At 30.3% G+C, this 22,767-nt stretch overlaps 1 protein-coding gene across 1 annotated transcript in view; it reads right to left on the bottom strand.

Moving 5' to 3' along the window:
- Positions 1-22,767, bottom strand: part of LOC111618957 (AP2-associated protein kinase 1-like) — a gene marked incomplete at its 5' end in the record, with an annotated part of 50,333 nt that overhangs the window by 19,415 nt on the left and 8,151 nt on the right. The window contains 5 exons of the mRNA XM_023360586.1: positions 2,955-3,315; positions 11,025-11,200; positions 14,194-14,276; positions 21,225-21,328; positions 21,471-21,603. Coding sequence (XP_023216354.1) covers positions 2,955-3,315; positions 11,025-11,200; positions 14,194-14,276; positions 21,225-21,328; positions 21,471-21,603 — 857 coding nt within the window. The remainder of the gene's footprint in view (positions 1-2,954; positions 3,316-11,024; positions 11,201-14,193; positions 14,277-21,224; positions 21,329-21,470; positions 21,604-22,767) is intronic.

Below are 22,767 nucleotides of genomic sequence, written 5' to 3'. Positions count from 1 at the left end.
TATTTCATAATTTTTTGTGACCCCCATTTTTTAATAATAATTTATATTTGTTAAATTATTTATAATAAATTGATTTTTTTATTATTGCTTTATTTTTTATATAATAAATGTAAAACATAACTTTATTATTTCATTATCTATTTAAATAACATTCAAACTTCACAATTAAACATAAAAACTCATTAATTTTTAACAAAAAATAAAATAAGAAACATTTAAAAATTCATAGAAAAAAACAAAAAATATTTGAAAATAATTTAATGCGATTTCTGTTGCTGAATATCCTCAACTAATTTGTTAAATAAAAAAAAAAGCTAAATATGAAAACTTTATCTTTCTTATTTCACTTTTCAATACAATATTTGGTTATATATCAATTTTCTTTTTATTATATTCTGAAGGAAATTTTGACAGCCCCCGGCAAACTTCTTATGGACCCCCAGGGGCCGTGGCCCCTGTTAAGAAACACTGGTTGTGATCATAATTTTAATTTTGTCCACCATTTTGCCTAGTTATCTAACTAAGAGTAATCATTCAATGATGCTCAGAACGTTCTTAGATCTGCCCACTAAGCCTCTCAGAATTCTAACTTAGGTGTTATGCGTTACTGAACACGGCCCTGGTAAAGCAGTTTTAACATAGCTGTAAGCCAATAAGAGCCATTCCATTTGAAATGAACTATGTCATTGGCTTATTTATCCAGCTGTATTAAAGCTGCTTTAGCATGCAAGAGTAGTTTATTATGTTCATGAGTAGGATTGCCAATTTGGCAGAAAACCCACCAGATCTAATGAGAATATCAAAATTTGATATAATTTTTGTTAATTTTTCACTTAAAAATAAACAACACATTATTTCTTAAAAACATGACTTAATTTGTTAGACAAATAGATAAATACAGTTAAAAATTTTTAAAGTATCTATTCTTTCTTAATTTATTTTTCTTTGAACATACCTCACTAATCCAACAATCCTACATAATAGCTAGTTTGAATAAGTGAGAGTGCACTGTAATATCTGATATTTAGAAAGAATAATGTCAGAAATGTCTTACACAAGATATTTGTTGTTATATGAAATATATAATCTCCACCAACCTCAGGATTAATACAGCAGGTATCAAAATTTTTCTAATGTTTTCAACCTATATAAACATTCTGAAGCCTGATATTTTAGTAATAAGCCAAACAATGGATTAAATCAGGCTATTTTACTGCCATTATTACCTCTAGTACCAAATTATTTAAAATTTAATTAAAAATAATCATGGTAAAGTAGCCTGATTTAATCTGGCAATTGTTTGGGTTTTCAACCTACTCTGAAGGTCTTGAGGCTTCAAGAAAATTAGAACATATTGGAATGTTCAAAAAATTTTCGAACAAAAATTTAATTTTGTATCAAACACAAATCAAAAGACCTTTGGAGTAAATCAAAAACATTAGAAAAGTGATATTTTTGATGCCTGCTGGATTAATATTGAGATTGCTGGAGATTATATATTTCATATTACATTTCTCCAGTTCAAACTTTGAAGAATTGTTACTATATATTGCTATTATAAAATCTTATTCTCTTAATATAANGTGATGTACAGTATGTAATAAACAAGGGAGCAAGCTGAATCCCAACGGGAGCTCTGTACTTCAGATATACTAATAATATATTTTAATAATACTAATATATTATAAAAATAGCAAAAGAGTGGAAACATCATTTGCACTTGTTCGCAGGAAGACTGTTTTTCGCCTCATGTAACTGCCGAACGGAAAGTCCATTGTTCGAAGCCAGTCCGTTGCTTGAGTCATGTAACAGCCAAACAGAAAGTCCATTGTTCGCAGCGTCCGTTATTCAAGGCGTACGTTATACGAGGCACCACTGTATATTTTTTCGTACGTAGTCGGTTATCCAAAAAATAAGTTATCTGAACAAGCTCAGTCCCCAATTGATTCAGATAAATGATGCTCTACTATAATATTCATATTCCTATTTGGAGGGGAATTGAATACTTAGTTTGTGACAGCAATTTTAAATTTTGTCTTCAATGCTTTATGAATTCAGTCATAAAAGACTGTGAATTCATATTCATATTAATAAAGATTATTTTCTAACTACCTAAATTTACTTGTGGATAATTTATGTAACAAATTATCCAAAATTTGATGTTTGAAAAAAATTCAGTGTAATATAGAGAGATGATTTTGTGACACTTAAATTCATGCTATTTATTTAAATCATTATTACAGTCTTGGGTATTGTTCTAATAATGATTCAAATAAATATCATAAACTTAAATATATTGCAAAATTGCATGCCTTATTCTATTGCTTTGTACTTTGCATCTGAATGAAAATTTTTCTATTTTTCAAATACTTTCCATATGTAGAACTCTCCATAACTCGAAATGACAATTTTTTTTGGTCTCTTCAAGTTCAAGAAGTTTTATTGTATACATATATCATAAAATTTGCATTTATATATTTACATACATAAAAATAAATATTGTATTATACTGTCATACCAGTATTATAAATGATTGATTTGTCACAAAGAGTTGAATTAATATGAGTGTAAGAGTTTATTTTGATTTTATTTTGATATATATCTGTTAGCAATAAAATCACATAACAATTTTTGTCAAAGGTTTTGATTTTATCAATAGTTAAATAATACATTACTTTAGTTAATACATAGTTAAACAATACATTAAATTTTAATAATTATAAAATATCATTGAAAAGAAAAATTATTAAGATAATTATTTTCATCAAATAATTAAATGTAATTCATGAAATTAAATGTTTCTGTACATCATTTTAATCATTGATAAATTAGAACAAAATATATTATTAAATTTAATTTTTTGTTGCTTTAAATATACTTTTTTAAACTTTATAAATACAATATCATCAATTTCAAGATTTATTGATTACATAAAATACTTTAAAATTACTTACTTATTGAAGGCAGAGGTATCGCTAACATTGCGCCGATGTATTCTATGTGAATGTGTAGGATTAGGAGAAGCTGGTGGTGTAACTGATCCCAATAATTTTCCTGAGTTTTCTCCAATAGTCATAGCTGATTTAAAACCTTGTGTAGAACATGGTACTAATGGTAACTTAAATGTTGCTACATCACAATTACCATGGGAGTTTGGATTTGAGTCAATAAAGGGATTGAAATTAGATGAGTGAGAAAGAATAGCTTCTAGTGATGCAGTTCTATTAGTAGAAGTTGATGGCTGAATTGTAAAGTTAGCTGATTGTTGACTTGGAGTAACAACTGTTGAACAAGGTGCAGAGGCTGATGAAAAACCTGCAATTATTGCAACTGTTTTGTATAAAATATATTTAAATTTAAAAATTAATTAAAAAATTATATATTTTAGAATAATTCTATTATACAGATATAAACATCTACCGAAACCCAATGCTTAGCAAATAGACACCTGCAATTGCTGTAAATAATTGGGCTATAATTTGGAAATATTACCATATATCTGCACAGATAAGACAACCTTCAAATAAGGCAAAGTATAAATTTTTGTCAAAGTTTTATAGTTTTAGCATATATCTGCCCTATAAGACAAATTCCAAACTATCAATGGCCTATGAATTTAGTTTAGATCAGTGATCATCATCTGGATAACAACACTGTATAACGTATACAGAATTATGTCATATTCATAACTTTTTGAAACAACTTCAATTTTTTTTTCTTGCATCTGGCAGGATTGTCTTGAGATTGTTGCAAACATTCACACTGATTCGGGTATTCAGGTAATGACCTTGATTATTCACAAAAATGTTGTATGGGCTATTATATTTTATGGACATACCCTACTTTCTACTAGTAAATAATTACGATTTGTCAGTTTTTTTATAATGGTTTTAATTTACATAAATTTCAATCTATTTTTTTTAAATAACCCTGGATTTTGGGGGTCTTTTTTTATGATTCAACTATCATCTTATCTATGCAGATATATGGTAATTATGAATTACAAATAAATTTGGCACTAGAGGGAGGCATAGGCACCATTAATTTAAATTAATTAATTAAATATTATATTAAATTTAATACGCCTCCCTCTAGTGCCAAATTTATTTGTAATTCATAATTAATATTTCCAAATTATAGCCAGATTATTTATGGCAATCGTGGGTGTCTATTTAATTTTATTATTATTATAGTGGTTTATTCAGACTCTAAACTAACAAGCTTTGAAACGAATTCAAATAGTTATCCAAAAATCTGTCAAACAGGTTTTCTTTGGGATATATAAATTTCCTTCACTATTTTCATCTTTTGGTGATTGTAATACATTATAATTTATCATGTTGTATTATGCTTGCATTAGATATTTGTAGCTTCTTACATTTTATTTACATAACGTGAAATTTAATCTAGCTGATTTAATCTAGATTTAATCATTTTAATCTAGATTTCATTTTAATCTAGATTAAAATGCTTAAAGTATATATGATATAAAAATAACAAAAGAAGGGGATTAACATACAACAACAATGAAAACGAGGAATTTTATGATCAAAACAAGATTTTTATTTTTATTCTAAATGATACAACTTTGAAAAAAAAAAAAAACAAACTAGAATAATATACAGGCAGTTAAAAAGTTCCCAAAATTGCCCTCCAGACGACAAAAGGGAGAAAAGATTGTATATGCATTGTTGTGGGAAGGACGATTACAATGTCTGCTTTCAGCTACAACTGGTCTGGACATGTTTCAATGTATGGTGATATTACTGTTTCATTTCATTTTGACGTGAGTGTTTGTCTTGCAGTGCCATGTTGCAATTTGAACAATGTGCAAACATCAAGTTCATGTGCAAATTGGGAAAATCTGCTTCAAAGACACTATTGACCCAATGTAGCAAATTTACATTGAAACTGCATTACAGAAATCGACAGTTTATAACTGGTTTTCAAGGTTTAAAAAAAGATAGGAGACATTGCAGGATGACAAATGCAGCAGGAGGCCATTCACATCCAGAACCAAAAAACAAAAAATTATTGCCAAAGTGGGACAAGTGATTCATTCTTAGCCATATATAACAATTGTGGATTTGAAACAAGAAGATGGTATCTCTTATGAATCTATTCATGCAATTTGACAACTTGAAGTTGAGACTTTTGTTCCGGACAGCTAACCATGGATCAGATAGCTGTCACATGCTGCTCACTGTAGATCTATTTGAAAAAGTACACAGGACTCAATATTTCTCATGAAGAACCAAGATCATCATTGATGATGAGTCAAAAATGTTCACCTAAAACAGAAAGATCAGAGTGGCACACAGCATTGTCTCCCTGAACAAAGAAATCACACCTTATTAAATCCAAAGTAAAAATGATACTCATTGCATTATTTGACGTCAGTATATGCACCATGAGTTCATAATATCTGGACAAAGTGTTAATGGACTTCTACATGCAAGTTTTGCATAGGTTACAAGATGCAGTTTGGAGAAATAGTGAGACAAATGATGGGGAAGATGGTTTCTGCACCATGATAATGCCCTAAGCCACTCATCACTTGTTGTGCAGCAACTCCTTGCTGACAAAAGACTTCCTCTCATTGCCCAACCACCATATTCATTGGATCTCACTCCAAATGACTTCTGGTTGTTCTCTATGTTGAAAATGGGTCTCAAGGAGATGTATTTGCAACCATGGAAGACATCAAATCTAAGTTGATGATCAAACGCCTGAATATTCCAAAAGAATCCTTCCAATGGTGCTTCTAACAATAGTAGGATCAATGGATGAAGAGTGTGTATGCGCATGTTCTGAAGAGTTCTACTTTAAAAGTGATTAGGTAAGTGTTCCCATATGTCCTACCATTACAGTGTTATAATCCAAAAAGCTACATACTGCTATTTTAAGAATTTTTTTGACTGTGTACAAAATTAATCTTGTATATTATGGAAACCACATTTGATTACAATTCTACAGAATATAATTAAATTTCATATATAGACATTCTCTACTTTATGATGGTTTACATTATATTTTACAAGTATGACGATCTGCAAAAACTGCCAGAAATTCATAAAAAGGCAAAAAAGAAAAGAAATTTCACTTCAATAATTCTAAAACTATATTTACAGCATAAGTGTATAATTCTTTCAACAGATATCAAAGCAACTGTCAAACAAAATCAATAAAGGGGTCTGACAATAGCTACTACAACACAAGGTTCCGACTCAACACAAGTGTTCAAATTTTATTTTTGCTACTTTTAAACAATTATGGTACATATTATTTATTAAAATGTATATTTATGTAAAGAATTACTTATTTAAAGAAACTATTAAAATATTCATATAATATTTTGATAATTAAAACTGTATAACTAATATATAAAAATATTTTAAAGGCCAGAACATAACTCATACAAATACATTATAACTTGTATTCTATTTACAATGCTTTCTTCAGGATATAATTCATCATAAATCAGGAGCTGTCTGTATTTAATTTTTCATGATGGTATAATGATTATGTAATCTTAAAAAATACATCTCCTAAAATTACAATAAAAAACAAGTAAAATGGCAAAGCTATTCTTGGGATAAGACTATGTCTTGGAAAGTGCGAGCAATGCATGCATAAATCTGTTTGTAGAAATGGTCTCAGCATTTTGTATTTTATTTTGACCTGGTTCTTGACCCTGACTACCTACAAGTCTGGTTTATTTTATGTGCATATGATTTTGGCACCAAATACTCTGTGCCAAATTGCAACTCCTGACATGTACTCCTTCATACCTTTAAGGTGTGCAGCCATTGACAGCAGAGTTATTTTAGAGACGAGACATAGTATCGTCAAAAATACAGGAGATTATTTTACGAAACAAAAGAAATTACATTCTGTTCATTAATTTTATTTCATTTTTATTAATTTTTCCAAATAATGCCTTAGATATAAGTTATTACATCTAGAAATAATATAAAATACAATAAAACCTCTGATCTCAAATCCCTCCTTAAGTTGAACTAGATTATTAGTCCTGGCAAATACCTATACTAGTGGTGTGCAAACCATGGGTCGTGACCCCTCTGGGGGTTGCGAGAAAATTTTTTGGGGTCACTAAATTCAAATAAATTTATTTGACAACAAAAAATATAAGGCTTTTCTTCAACAAGTATCAGGTAACAGTAAAATAGTGAAATGAAAATTATATTTATTTTATTTATATTTAAATTATAAAAATCCCAGAAAGAATTTCACTTTATGTTGATGATTAAAAAAATGTCCACTGTCTATCCAGGGGTCATAACAAAATTTTACACAAAATGGGGGGGTCAGAAATGAAAAGAGTTTGCACACCACTATCCTATACAATATGAAGTATTTTTCTACTTCTAAGTTAAACAAAATTTCACATATATCACATCATCCCTTTATAAATTAAACTAGTCAAACTCAGCAAGAACTGACCAATGTACTAAGTTTTGCAAATTCTTTCAACACATTGCCTGGGGGCCATGTTCAGTAATGCAGAATTTTTGCTAAGTCTAGTTATGCTGCAATGTCAAACTCATTTCTAACTACTGCTTGACTCCTCCCACCACTAGAATTCTAGCTAGTTCAGTCAGCTTCTTTTATCTATGCTAACTTCTAGTAGTGATGTCATTGTTTTTGGCTTGCCATACAATTTGCAAGATGGCTGCTCATGTTGAACTAAATGTATTTTATTGTAAGAATCACAAAGTTATTCTCTCATTCTAAAATGACTTTGAAATGTAAAATGATGATATGTCAATATAACAGATTCCGAGTACATTTTAATGGAAGATAGTGATCCATTTCATTGATTACAATTAACAATTGCTTTATTAATTTCATCATGACCTGACGCAACTTCCATTTGAATAATTTATTGGTTACTTCATCCTTTTTGACCAGTTCATTTGTGACAATTGTTGTGATCAGTGGTTCTTAACCTTCTTAAATTATGAAACATTTGGTGGGCTGTGCCCACCAAATGTTTCATAATTTAAGAAGCTCACCAAATGTTTCGTAATTTTTTGTGACCCCAATTTTTTAATAATAATTTATATTTGTTAAATTATCTATGATAAGTTGATTTTTTTATTATTGCTTTATGTTTTTATATAATAAATGTAAAACATAACTTTATTATTTCATTATCTATTTAAATAACATTCAAACTTCACAATTAAACATAAAAACTCATTAATTTTTAACAAAAAATAAAATAACATTTAAAAATTCATACAATAAACAATAAATATTTGAAAATAATTTTAAGGGTTAATTATAAATAATTAAAACTAAACATATAATATAAGAAGAAATGCACTATTACTCAATCCAAAGTCTATGCTAAAACTGAACTAAAACTAAAACACCCACAACTTGTCGTAAAGATTTTGCATATCTTTTGCAAAAACATTTAAATTTTCAAAGCCTACTACTAAGCCTACTATTTTTCCTAATTATTTTTAAAATTCCAAGCATTATAGGTTTCTTAGAATTACTTTGGAATAAAAGAAGTAAATACTGAGGTGTAAGTAGCATATTTGCATTTATTTCTTCTGTACTAACGAAGTTGTATGTAGGAAAAAATAAGAAATAAATAAAAAAAACTAAATATGAAAACTTTATCTTTCTTATTTCACTTTTCAATACAATATTTGGTTATATATCAATTTTCTTTTTATTATATTCTGAAGGAAATTTTGACAGCCCCCGGCAAACTTCTTATGGACCCCCAGGGGCCGTGGCCCCTGTTAAGAAACACTGGTTGTGATCATAATTTTAATTTTGTCCACCATTTTGCCTAGTTATCTAACTAAGAGTAATCATTCAATGATGCTCAGAACGTTCTTAGATCTGCCCACTAAGCCTCTCAGAATTCTAACTTAGGTGTTATGCGTTACTGAACACGGCCCTGGTAAAGCAGTTTTAACATAGCTGTAAGCCAATAAGAGCCATTCCATTTGAAATGAACTATGTCATTGGCTTATTTATCCAGCTGTATTAAAGCTGCTTTAGCATGCAAGAGTAGTTTATTATGTTCATGAGTAGGATTGCCAATTTGGCAGAAAACCCACCAGATCTAATGAGAATATCAAAATTTGATATAATTTTTGTTAATTTTTCACTTAAAAATAAACAACACATTATTTCTTAAAAACATGACTTAATTTGTTAGACAAATAGATAAATACAGTTAAAAATTTTTAAAGTATCTATTCTTTCTTAATTTATTTTTCTTTGAACATACCTCACTAATCCAACAATCCTACATAATAGCTAGTTTGAATAAGTGAGAGTGCACTGTAATATCTGATATTTAGAAAGAATAATGTCAGAAATGTCTTACACAAGATATTTGTTGTTATATGAAATATATAATCTCCACCAACCTCAGGATTAATACAGCAGGTATCAAAATTTTTCTAATGTTTTCAACCTATATAAACATTCTGAAGCCTGATATTTTAGTAATAAGCCAAACAATGGATTAAATCAGGCTATTTTACTGCCATTATTACCTCTAGTACCAAATTATTTAAAATTTAATTAAAAATAATCATGGTAAAGTAGCCTGATTTAATCTGGCAATTGTTTGGGTTTTCAACCTACTCTGAAGGTCTTGAGGCTTCAAGAAAATTAGAACATATTGGAATGTTCAAAAAATTTTCGAACAAAAATTTAATTTTGTATCAAACACAAATCAAAAGACCTTTGGAGTAAATCAAAAACATTAGAAAAGTGATATTTTTGATGCCTGCTGGATTAATATTGAGATTGCTGGAGATTATATATTTCATATTACATTTCTCCAGTTCAAACTTTGAAGAATTGTTACTATATATTGCTATTATAAAATCTTATTCTCTTAATATAAAGTTAAATATAAAAAAAAAGAGTAATTAATAAAATAACTAATCTACTTATAATAACTATATAACTAAACTTCTTATTATAACTTAATAACTAATTAACACTGTGAAGACAAATATAGTATATAAGTAAACAATTTTAAATAATTTCTAAGAAAAAATGATAATACAGTGGTACCTCAGGATACGAACACCCCAGCATATGAAATTTTCAGGATACGACATGAAATTCGAACATATTTTTTCTCCACAATACAAACAAAAACTCACCATACAACATTACATTAGTTCACAGTGCCATTTTTTATTCACTTCTGTTCATTGGTCTCAGTCCGCGTGTTTGCTTCGTCATGGAAGGATCTCGCTCGATAAAGGAATCTTGAGGTATTATCAGAAAGTGACTGATTTTATTGAAAAGAAACACCCCGAAAAGGTTCACACTGGCCGTATTGCTGCTCGGAGTAATGACATTTGCCTAAGTCATTTTAGAAACATTTTAGAAAGTAGGCAAAGCCAAACCTCTTTGGATAGACATTTTACCAAGTGACATCTATCCAGTGAAAGTGCTGGTGAAAGTGAAGGAAAGAAAGCAAAGAGCAGTGAATAAAAATTTAAAAAAAAATTTAAAAAAAAATATATATAAAAAATTAGTGTTTATATATATATATAAAACAACACTAATTTTTTTTTATCTTTTATAAGTTATTTTTAAGTTATTGTTACATTATGTTATGTCAGTTAAGTTTTAGTATCATTTTCCTTCTCACTCTCTTCCGCCACCAGTTTACACCTCCACAGTCGTCTATCCTCAAAGGTAAAGTGCAAATAAAACTACATTTTTTTAATCAATTATTATTCTATTATGGTTATTTATACATTTACAACTACAAAACGCATTTTTCAGTGTTTTCCTTACTATAGTTATTTCTTTTTTTAATGTACTACTTAGCTTTAATTCGAGTGTGTTTTTTGTGTTGAAACAAATTATTTGGTTTTACATGTAATTGTATGGGGAAAAATGATTCACCTTATGACATTTTCATGATACGATCTCAGTTTTGGAACGGATTAATTTTGTATCCTGAGGTACCACTGTAAAGTAATTAAACTGTCTTTTATATTTACCTTTATTAGATATATTTGCTTGTTGACTTGGTGAAATAGTTGAATTTGAAGGATTTAAAAGATTTGCTTGTGGTAATAATGGCAAACTTCCTACTGCAGGTAATACTTGATGGCCTTTTGGTCTTTGCCTTGGTGCTACTGATGTTCCTTCCAATATTGGTGTTGATGTCTGAAGTCTAATTATAATTAATTAAATATAAAACTTACCACTATTCAATATAAAACAAGTTAAATAATTGAAATTTATCTATAAATAAATAAGATATTATTTATGGGATAACCTGATATTATCAATCTTTTCATGTCTATGTAATCAATATCATGTAATGGATGAATTATGAACTACACCAAGCTCACAATAGTGCTGGATAGGACAGTTCATTGTGTACCCGTGCAAGGAACAAGATCGGTCTATGGAAAGTTGTGTGTCAGTAATATGTTTGAACATGGCAGTGTCTAAACAATACATATAGCATATTATGCTTTTTTGCATTCCATTGGGATTCCATTTGCATTCATCTTTGTTATACACAATGAAATAGCTCACTAATACTATAGCAAAAATCACAAAAATAGGAAAAAAGTTTGCAGCAATAACTAACTACTTCCTGTAAATGCAAGGGTAGACCGATCAGCCAGAGTGACAAGCGGTAAGACAACATAAACTTAGAAATATCTCTAGTTTGGTAATAGTCATTGTGTAATTTGTAACAGTTGTAATTTTAATAGTCATTTAATAATTGTCACTTCAAATTAAAAAGGTTTAAATTACATGTGATTTTTTGCATGTTTTTAATAAAGAATTAAAGGAACCAAGGAAAATATTTAAATTAAACAAGTTCGAATTAGCTATGTTTGACTGCACTATCAAAATGTACTATCAAATTTGCAAAATCCCTGAAAGCATGAAACCCTATGCATTGAGTTTTTTCTCTGTATGTATGGTTGCCTCTGCCAATCATTACTCATTTTTCTTGATAAAACAAACAAGTAAAATGGCAAGGCCATATTTGGGACAAGACTTATGTCTCAGAGACTCACAACTAAGCAAAATCACTTTGACACTCAAGGTGGGTCTCATTCTCATTCTCCAATCTTCTTTGGTATCACTGCTTTTGGGCGTGATTGTTCAAACTTCGCCAGCCACGATGCATTTTCGATGAAATTAACCCATCCAATTTCAAAATTTCTCAACGTTGCATTTCACCCCGGTTGAATTTTTGTTGATGCCTAATGAAAATTTTCCACTTTTGAAAAAATAACCCTTGCTATCATATCATCCAAAATTATTTTTTATTTTGCACAAACAATATATATATTAATAAATGTAGAAAAAAACAAATTATAATTCAGAAGTTAGTTTTAATATAAAATTATAATGACTAGCACCATCTACTTTGAAAAAAGATTCTAATGCTGAAACGAGATATCTCGGATCAACTGGTCAAGGTCAGCATGTTGTGAAGGTCTAAAACCCTTTTGTTTCAGAACAGTATCACCCTGCTAATAAATCTTGTGATTAGGTGTAAGAGGGGAAAAGGGGGCCTTCTGAGGTCGATGACCGAGACAATCTCCTCGAAAAAAATTGTTAATATATCAATAAAAGAAATCTCCTCCATTTGTTTAACAGTAATTCTATAGACGTTAATATCAACAAGACGGGAATAAGAGATGTTTCTTATCCCCTCTTTGGTTTCATGTGACACGTAGTACAGCAATAAATCACCTCGTTCGTCGTCAAAGGCAGTGTTTAATATAAACAATATCTAGATTGTTGATCAGTTTACAGAAATTATTGTCAGCTGAATGTTAATTTGTGGATGAGAGCTGTCAAACCTATAGAAATTTATATTATAAAATCATATCTTCTAGACGCCAATATCAAAAATTAAACACACTTCTCTGTGCCAGTGGTTCGTACTAGCTAGATCCAGATGTCAACACACTAACAGGTGTGTGTATAAATCATTAATAATGTCATAGTTCTCACCCCTCAAAAATAGTATGAAGAGGGCTTAGACGCAGTCCACAAGGCGGACATTTCCAGGACAGACATCGACTGCCTCATCAACTGACTTATACCGCCATCCTATCTGTCGCTACCTCGCCATAACTGCGATGACGATCCAGGAACGTTTTTACCAATGACCCATATTATGGATCAGGAACTTAGAGGTATTTTTTTAGATATCTATTTGTATACTTTCTCTCTGAGAAGTCTCTCTCTCGTCTCTTAGTTTAACTTAGAGAATAGAAATTAGATGTTCCATAAAAAAGACGAATCATTGTCGCAGTGTAGAATAGAATTTTTGTAACTATTCACTTTTGCCTTTGATATGTACAATTTTATAGTTGTTTATTAAATGTGTTATTCTTGTTCAACCTGTGTATTTATTTGGGAACCTGTCAACTTACTCATTAACCTCCCCACTCATTTCATTTTGCCCTCCAATAAAGCCATTCTTTGACAGAGCTGCCGATAAGTGGGGACAATTAACCCCCTCGGTTCTCACAATGTTGTTACCAGAGATATGTCAGGAATAACACAGGACAGGGAAATGGGTTTTTTCAAAGATTCATTTGTCAAAATTCAATTTCTCGTTTTGAACTTCCTAATGCACACATTTGTCAAAACTTGATTTCACATTGTTGCATTTCCAATGAGCAATGCATGCACAAATCTCTCACTACTGCCTGTTTGTAGAAATGGTCTCAGCATTTTGTATTTTGTTTTGACTCGGTTCTCGGTCCTGAGTACCTACAAATCTGGTTTTTTTTTACGTGCACATGATTTGGACACCTAATACTCTGTGCCAAATTGCAACTCCTGACATGTACTCCTTCATACCTCTAAGCTTCATACCCAGCAGGAAATACAATTTTATAAACGAGACAGTCTTGTCAAAAACTTATCAGATCTTAACTATGTTTAAATCATATTTAAGCTCAAAAACTTTGAAAACTAAATTATATCAATTTTATAATAAAACTTAATGTATATCTAAAATGTTAGCATTTTCTCAACATCACATATCAAAATACTATACATGCTAAAATCCAACTACTCACTTGAGAAACAATTAAAATATTACATAGAGATTATATAAAAATGAAAATAAGACCCAATTCTTAACTAATATACATTGATAAAAGTAAATTGGAAAATTACCTTTGTTGTGTTGATATTGATTTTTTAGATTCATTTTCAGAGAGGGGAACAGGAAGTTTATTTAAATCAGGAATAGATGTGTTCTAGAAAAATAAAATTATTATTATTATTATTATTATTAAAAGAAAAATTAATATATTAATATACAGGGTGTCCATAAATGTTTACCCTGATTTCAAGATTAATATTATATTTTTATATTTAGAATATAGAATAGAAATTATATTTATGCTGGTAATGTTTGTTTATTACAAGTCTACTAGGGAACTCATGAAGTTTCTGTACAGTTGTGTCTCATTCAACACTTTTGCCACAAGGAGCACTCTGTGAGCTATATTGTAAAAATGGCTTCTGTGCAGTGAAAGTTTAGGTCCCATTATGGAAAGAAAGCACCTAATGTCAAGTTAATCAAAACATGGATGGAAACTTTTTTAGCAACAGGGTTGGTTCAGAAACGGACAAGCAGCAGCAGACCATCTGTTTTGGAGGAGAGTGTGCAGGCAGTTCAAATCGCATTCACGAGGTTGCCACAGAAATCAGTTAGACAACTTTGCAGAAGCTTCAAGTGCCAAAAAGTACAGTGCATAAAGTGGTTCACAAATGTCTTAAATTGTATGCATACAAGGTCCAAATTGTTCAGGCATTACAACCAGAGGATCGCCCAAGGCATTACAACCAGAGGATCGCCCAAAACATGAACAATTTGCTTAGGTTCAAAACTTAATGAGTAGAGGCATATGTGGTATAATGCATGTTTCATTTACTGTATCCAATTAAGAGTTACATTGTTTTGTTATCAGGGTAAACATTTATGGACACCCTGTATTATATTTATGTTTTAAGACTAACATTATGTATTTTTAAAAATAAATTATAGAAAATGAATAACCAATCCATCTTTTACTGCATCAAGTCAAAGTTTTTTCTGTCAGGAAAGAAAATATTACTTTGTATATTTTGTTTTTGTTTATAAATTACATTTTGGACATATTGGTTTAAGTTAGCAGTGGTATTTTATTTTTGGAAATTTCCCAATGAACAGTGCAAACCATGTACTATACTAAACATCAATGCAGCAATGGATGAAAAATTGGTTTCCAATAGAGTTTATATAATATATGCTGAGTAAAAAAGACAATCTGAAAATTTTTGGGTTGTGCAATCATATATTGGTTATGCTAGGAATGGTTTGATTTATGTTGGCAAATCTAGACAACCACCACATAAGAATCTAGGAGTTGAAATTATTCAAATTTTGATGAGAAGTTTTCACAATTCTAGCATTAATCTAACAATACAGTTTTTTTACAAGTTTTTCTAGTTAGTTACTCTTGAAAAAAATAAAAACATTATTGTCCATTGGGAAATTGAGACAAAATAAGATATTTCATAATAAATGAAATCAACATGAAATCATATGCAGTGAAACTGCCATTAACAGACACTGCTTCTTAACAGACATTTTTACAATCCCCACATCCTTCAAATAGGACATCTATTATATTTATCTCTACTAAGTAGCAGATACTGTCATTCATAACCAACCTTACAAAAATGCAATGTACAGTCTTCAATATTCTGAAACAATTAATTATTAATACATATGAAATATTTTAAAATGAAAACAAAAAAAATTGGTTCAAATACTCTTTCAGATGAGAAATTTTACCATAGGTGTCAAATAAAAATTGGCTGAAAATAGAATAGGAAAGGAGGACACAAAGCTGAACAATACTATTTAACTGTTAAAGAAGACTAATCTGGTTAAGTTGTCATCACTACTTATTGTCATACATATTACTTGATAACTATAAAGCAGACAAATCACTTTATCAATTTTCATTAGTCATTTAGACCATAAATGACATTATAAATGCAAAAAATACTGAATACATTTCCCATCCCTTGAGGTGGCTGACAAATTGCTTTCATAACTTGACATTCAAACTTTCACTGCTAAACTGACCATCGTTCACTCTTCTGTTCATAACAATTGTTTCATTTTTCTTTTTTGTTACTTCCATCCATGTCATTTTTGATGAATTAATAATTAATCAATGTTTATGTTTTGTCATAATTTTTAGGTTCCATTTAAAGTATCCTGTCCAATTTATTTGCTATTTAGAATTCAATTAAAATGAGATTTTTACAGCTGAAAAGAAATAATATACTGTATATATATTTTAATTATGAGGGCAGTTTTTTCCAAGCTACAATGATCCATAAAACAAAGAGAAGCATAAATAACAAAATTAATTTATTACCAAAAGTTAGGTACAAACATAGTTACTTTTTGACATAATCATTGTGAAGATTAAGGCATTTGTCATATCTGTGGACGAACTTTTCCATCTCCTTGTCATAGAATGTTGCTGCCAGTGAATTGAGATGACCTTAACAATGTTGTTTTGAAAATTGTCATCAGTCTTAAACCTCTACGCTGCTAGCCACATTTTCAGTTCAGGAAAGAGGTGGAAGTCTTCACACATTAAAAAGTTTTAAGCTGGGTGGAAGTCTGAAAAGTGGAAGTCTTCACCACCTTTAAACACCCAGCATATAGCCTTGATTTAGTGCCAAGCAACTTCCACCCCTTTCCTGAACAGGAAAAATGACTAGGAGGACAGAGGTTCGAGATTAATGACAATCTTCAAAACAACATTAGGGCTCATCTCAAGTCATTGGAGGTAACATTCTATGACAAGGAGATGGAAAAGCTCATCCACAGATATGACAAATGCCTCAATCTTCATGGTGATTACATTGAAAAGTAACCATGGTTGTACCTAACTTTTGGTAATAAATTCATTTTGTTATTTATACTTGTCTTTTTTTTATGGACCATCAAAGCTTGAAAAAGCAGCCTACATATATATCCTACTTATTCTTTTTGGTATATTCAAATTCCTAACACGAATTTGATGTTTTCATAATCCATCTTATTCTTCATTATATGATGAACAAGTTAAAATACAGTATAGCTGCTAGCATATACCTCCTAATAGCAGACAAACTACTTGGACCTGTTGGTGTCTACTATTTGAAGGTTATACTGTAGTTTATTCTTCATTGTTATGTTTTCAAAGTAATATGTCTATTATCAGTCCAATTACACATACTGAAAAGAAATAAATGCTATTTTATTGAATACTATGCTTTATGGCACTCCATCGATGATAACAAGAAAACTGCAGGTAATTCTATATTATAACAAACAAAAAATGTAATGTTGATGTAATGCATCAAAAAGTAACCACATATATGTGCAAATAGCAAACTAAGCATTGGTCCTGTTATTCTTTACAAATATCATTGACAAAGCTTCACTGAATGCATTTATTGTATTTACAAATGTAAGGTCTAAAACCATTTCACTTGGCTTATGTGGGTTCCCAGACGAGGTTCGAACTCGAGTAAACCATGAAATTCTTGCACGACACAAGATGTAAACAACGAGACTCGGGACGGTTCGAGTATGTGTCCACTATCTGTTAAGGTCTTAGCGGAAGACAAACTCTAACACGAGCACTCATAAACAGGTAGATCTTTGACTCGCGTGTCTATAAAATGTTGGCCGAGATAAACCTTTTCGAAACAAAAAAATAGAGGAATTTTTGATAGGTGAAAGATGAAAAATGATCATTAAATTATTAGACGTCAAAAAAATGGTAAATAATGGCCTGAGTTATGAGTGCAGGTGTTATTATTTTATAAACAGTCACCGAGCAGAGTCGACAAAGAGGTTTCAGATGGACACCTCAAATTGGACCTTTCCCGCGACCCAAAAAGGTTTTGTCTTGCACCTGGAGACAAAGGAGAGACCAATCGGGAAGCGAGGAATGGAACGAGGGACCAATCCGAAATGCGAACAGTGGGGGAAAAACTATAAAAATCGGAACTTCAAGGTCGAAAGAGAGTCTCCTCCAGATTAAGCCTACAGTGGTGATTTAAATTGTGTTGTGCATCCGCCGATCACCGAGGACACTGCAACGTAACAACAAACTTCTGCTTCGTCCAGATATCTTTCTCGTCCGCCCGAACTGCGACCCATCACACGAACTTTTGCCGTTCCCAGGAGCACCGAGATTTTGGAATTGTCCATTATCGATGTAAGCATGAATTTGAACAAACAAACAAGTTTTATCTTGTAAAACACTTGTACATCATTTGCCTCCTTCGCCACCGCCTACATACGCGGTTTCCCTTAGGCTCATTCTGACGTGAGATAGACTTTTTCCCCCTCAACATCGGCAAACCTTACACTTACATGTTTTTGCAGCACTCTTTCTCTGTCAAATGGTAATTCTCTGAGAGTTGTAAATGGTAATTTATGTCAAACTCAAAGTGGGAGAGACAGTATCATGATGAGAAATTAAACTGGGAAAGTGGCTGAGGAGGAAATCAAAATTCATAAACAAGTAGCTTTGATTCTAAATACACAAAAGGAAAACGAGGAAAGCACTTTATATACCAATTAGACATTTGGTTCAGATGGCTTAACTCTCAAGCAATAAAACACTTCTTTCCCTAATTATGGGCTATTATCCTAGGGAATTTGTAAGTACTGGAGGAAGTGATAGCCTTAGCTTGGAAGTGAAGGAGATAACCATCCCTTCCAATCCAAATTCAGTTCCTAGCAACAGAACAACAGTCAATAATGGAAAAAGAATAGTCAGATTGTGGCCAATTGAAAATGGTGATTTGAGTCAGACAGGTCCCCAAGGACACAGTGGTGTGCATGTATGTTTGTGTCTTGTTGACGGTTCTTGTTAGTGAGTAAAAGACTCACACTCAGTAGTGTCATCACCTCAGTTGCAAGGCACTTTAAACCAGTTAAACTGAATGAGAGATAAACTATCTCCTGGTCTTCAATTGAGCATAAGAAAGAGAGATCAACTATCTCCCAATTTTCAGCCAACTCCCCGAGAGAGAGATCAAGTTCTCCTTCGTGTTGACCCATCATCTGCATTTCAACCACCAAGCATCTTCCAATTGTCAAGTTCAACTTACATCAAGCCAATGTCACCTCCCACCTGGAGCCAAAATACTTCGGGTGTCAACTTTGATTGTTTATAAGACCTTTTTCCTTCAAAATAAATGCAATTATTTTTGTATGTCTGTGTACATCTCTCTGCCACTGCTACCCCCCCTATGTCTTCATTCTCTTGTGTCATCCTAACAGAAGTATGAGAGTGGCAGGTAATCCTACTTTCTAACTTATTGTAGGGGCATTTAACCAACAAGGCATTGGGCATTAGCTCACAAAGAACACTAAAATTATAATCATGTATCATAGATTATTCCTGCACGATTTGGCAAAACAACTGATATTACTACTAATGGAAAAATCTGCAAATGCATTGTGGCATGGAACTGGGAACAAAGCATTTTATAGAATTTGCTAGATTGTAACCAGCGCAGAATGAGAATCAGAAAAAAAAATCTTCTATAGCCTTCCAAATAAAAATCAAAAGTAAAACAGTTTACAAATTGTGTAAAAATAAAATTTGTCATGAGCATTCAATAAATTATGTCTAGCATGTTACAATAAGTAATCAATTTTTAAATAATTGTTATTTACAAAATAATTTGTTAACCAAAATATATCATAAAATTTCGTTGATTTAACAATATTTTATGTCTAATGTATTATTAATAAAATATAAACTAAACTAGTTTAGCCTATAAAACCTGGCTTTTGTGAATCTTTATACCCAAATGGTATCTGCATCTTGAGGTTAAAAAATTTAGTTTTAACAGCTCAAGATGATAAAAGTCATTTTATTAACTAATCATCATGATTACAAATTCTGTCATCAAAAAGAAAACTGAAAAAAGAAACTGAAAACTAAATGATCAAAAAAGTTTATTAGATGTAAGGTATTAAAAAAAAAAACAGTTTCTTTCCAGAAATATGTTAAAGATATTCATGTTAATTATATGAGTACTAAGGTGGTTTTCTTTTTCACTAGACTTATTATACCATCAATAAAAAAAAAGGACAAGCTTTAGAAAAACTTTTTATTTCTTTGAGTATGCATTTCGGACAATTATGTCCCTTTTCAACTCGTGTTACAACTAACTAGGGAAAATTGCATACATTATGCTAACTTGTATGTAATTTTCCCTATATAGTTGTAACACAAGAGTTGAAAAGGGACATAATTGTCCGAAATGCATACTCAAAGAAATAAAAAGTTTTTCTAAAGCTTATTATATCATCAATAAAAAGGTGGACAAGTCTAGCGAAAAAGAAAAGCCACCTTAGTGCTCGTATAATTCAACACAAGACTAGACAAGGAGCGTATCACATATTCATGTTTTCCAAAGTATAATCATTTGTTTTAATTGCCATGATTCTTTGTTATTTAAAAAAAAAAAAAAAAAGATTAGTTCAAAAGAAGCTGCTACGTAGCAATAAGCTTATCCCAATAAATTTTTCAAACTTTTATGATTTCAAAGTTATTAATCAAATTGAGAATTTTTGATTCATTTCTGCTAGTGATAAGGTGGACTGATATTAGCTAGGAAAGCAATTTGCTCTAACAACTTAGTTTGCTTGTTATGAATAGCAAGAATATTCAAGAAACAATAAGCAAAAACAATTATTAGAATAAAATTCTTACATCTTAAGGTTGCATTACAAAACTAAACATCAATTTTTTTAATACCTACAAAGGAGCTGAAGTAATTGAGCATTAGAGTACATAAAACATAGCAGTATGATAATGATGAACTTTAGAAACAAAAATGCCTGCTTAAAAACAGTTATTTATTTTGGAGTGTTTAGTCTCATTTCAAGCTATCTTCAGAATGCTGTAAATCAGAATGAAAAGTAAATCAGAGTTAAAACAACAATATAGAAATTTACTATTCTGTAAATATTCTATTTTGTTGTTCTATCTTTGATTTACTTTTATGCTCAGGATGAGATAAAGTGAGGCCAAAAACATTTCAAAGAATTTTTTTCTGTCCTGAGCCAACAACCATTTTGTATCATTTTAAAACTTAATAAAATTTTATAAATTTCTTACATTAACATTCTTGATAGGACAATTTCTATTCATCAATTTAAATGCTATATATGAAACTTGAAATATATCTGGTCTCAAAGCAGGATCTGGTTCCAACATATATCCTGTAAATAAATAATGTGAAATTTTATCCATTTAGCCACACTTTATTTTTAAATATTAATTAAATCCAATATTTATCATTTTTTAAAATATTTTTGTTAAATCCATGTACTTTAATATAAATGTTATTACAAAACAACTTACTTATTAGACAATGTAACTTAAATGAATATGGTGAATTATTTGGAATAGAAAATGTTCCAGTTTGAATAGCCAAGACACTTTCTCCAAATGGAAGAGTGAAAAAACAAAGTTTGTATAGTAAACACCCTAATGCCTAAATAAAATATAATAGTATTATGAACTGAATTTTATATTTTAATAATGAGCAGAATAATAAAATAATGAAATTTACAATATAAGAAGTCATTTTCATAATATTTTGAATGTTTATATTATTGATTTAATTTTTACACAAATCAAAATTTATTTAAGAATAATTTTAAAGAGTACTGTGATCAATCTTAGGTACATTGCTTCTTTGATTTTCTTTTTTTAAATTTAACTCGGTCCTACAGGCTTTAAAACAATCTTTTATCATATTCATCATGGATTTATCCAAACCACAATATGGGCAGTTAAATCTGAGAAATGGAGTCCAATCTAGTCAAGAAGATTCTTAAGATAAACCAGACTCAAATCCAAGCATGCAGAATATCAAATGAGTGCTTTACTATCTCAACTATACCATCCAGTTCTGCTTTTTGAACTGATATGGCATAGAATGGCAACTAGCTCAAAACTTTAGTAGATAGTTGCACTAGAATTATCTTAACTAATTCAGAAATTATTCTCAATTTATTAAATATATTAATTGATGAATTATTCTGGTCAAGATTTTTAGTATTGAGCAAGATTATTTTCACTGTACAGGTATACCTTAATTAGCATGATTAAGTAATCCCTCAATGCTACCACATATATCAAAATTGCATTAATCAAATACAGTGGTACCTCATAATTGAATGAATAATCATGACCCACTATCACAAATTATCAGTTAACAGCAAATATTTTTGTTTTAATTTTGTCATTCATAAAATGTGTAAAATTTGTAAAAAGTTTTCTATAATAAAAGGAGTAACTAATTTAAAAATAAAATGAAATTTCAGAGCTGCCTAACTTTGTCAGACAAAATTATACTCAATCCAATTTGTTTTTTTTTTTTTGCTTAAATCATGTGGAGCACAATCATCATGTCAGTGACACTAAGATTTGTTTAAAGCTCACAAATTGTTATTTGTCAATTATAACAATTTCTTCCTGAAATTTCTTTGTCAATAGCTTTTGGGTGCTCCATACATTTTATATCATTTAGTTCAAAATTTCCCAAATAAAACTTTCAAAACCACATTTAACATGTCTGATGTTTATGAGCACCTACCACATACATACTGCAAATATTTTTTACTATTTGTATAGCATTATATCACTTACAAAA

Source organism: Centruroides sculpturatus, unplaced genomic scaffold, assembly GCF_000671375.1.
Source record: "Centruroides sculpturatus isolate CEXI.00-Female unplaced genomic scaffold, Cexi_2.0 scaffold66, whole genome shotgun sequence".
Lineage (NCBI taxonomy): Eukaryota > Metazoa > Arthropoda > Arachnida > Scorpiones > Buthidae > Centruroides > Centruroides sculpturatus.
Note: the sequence above shows the minus strand (reverse complement) of the source record. Positions and strands in the feature narration are given on the sequence as shown.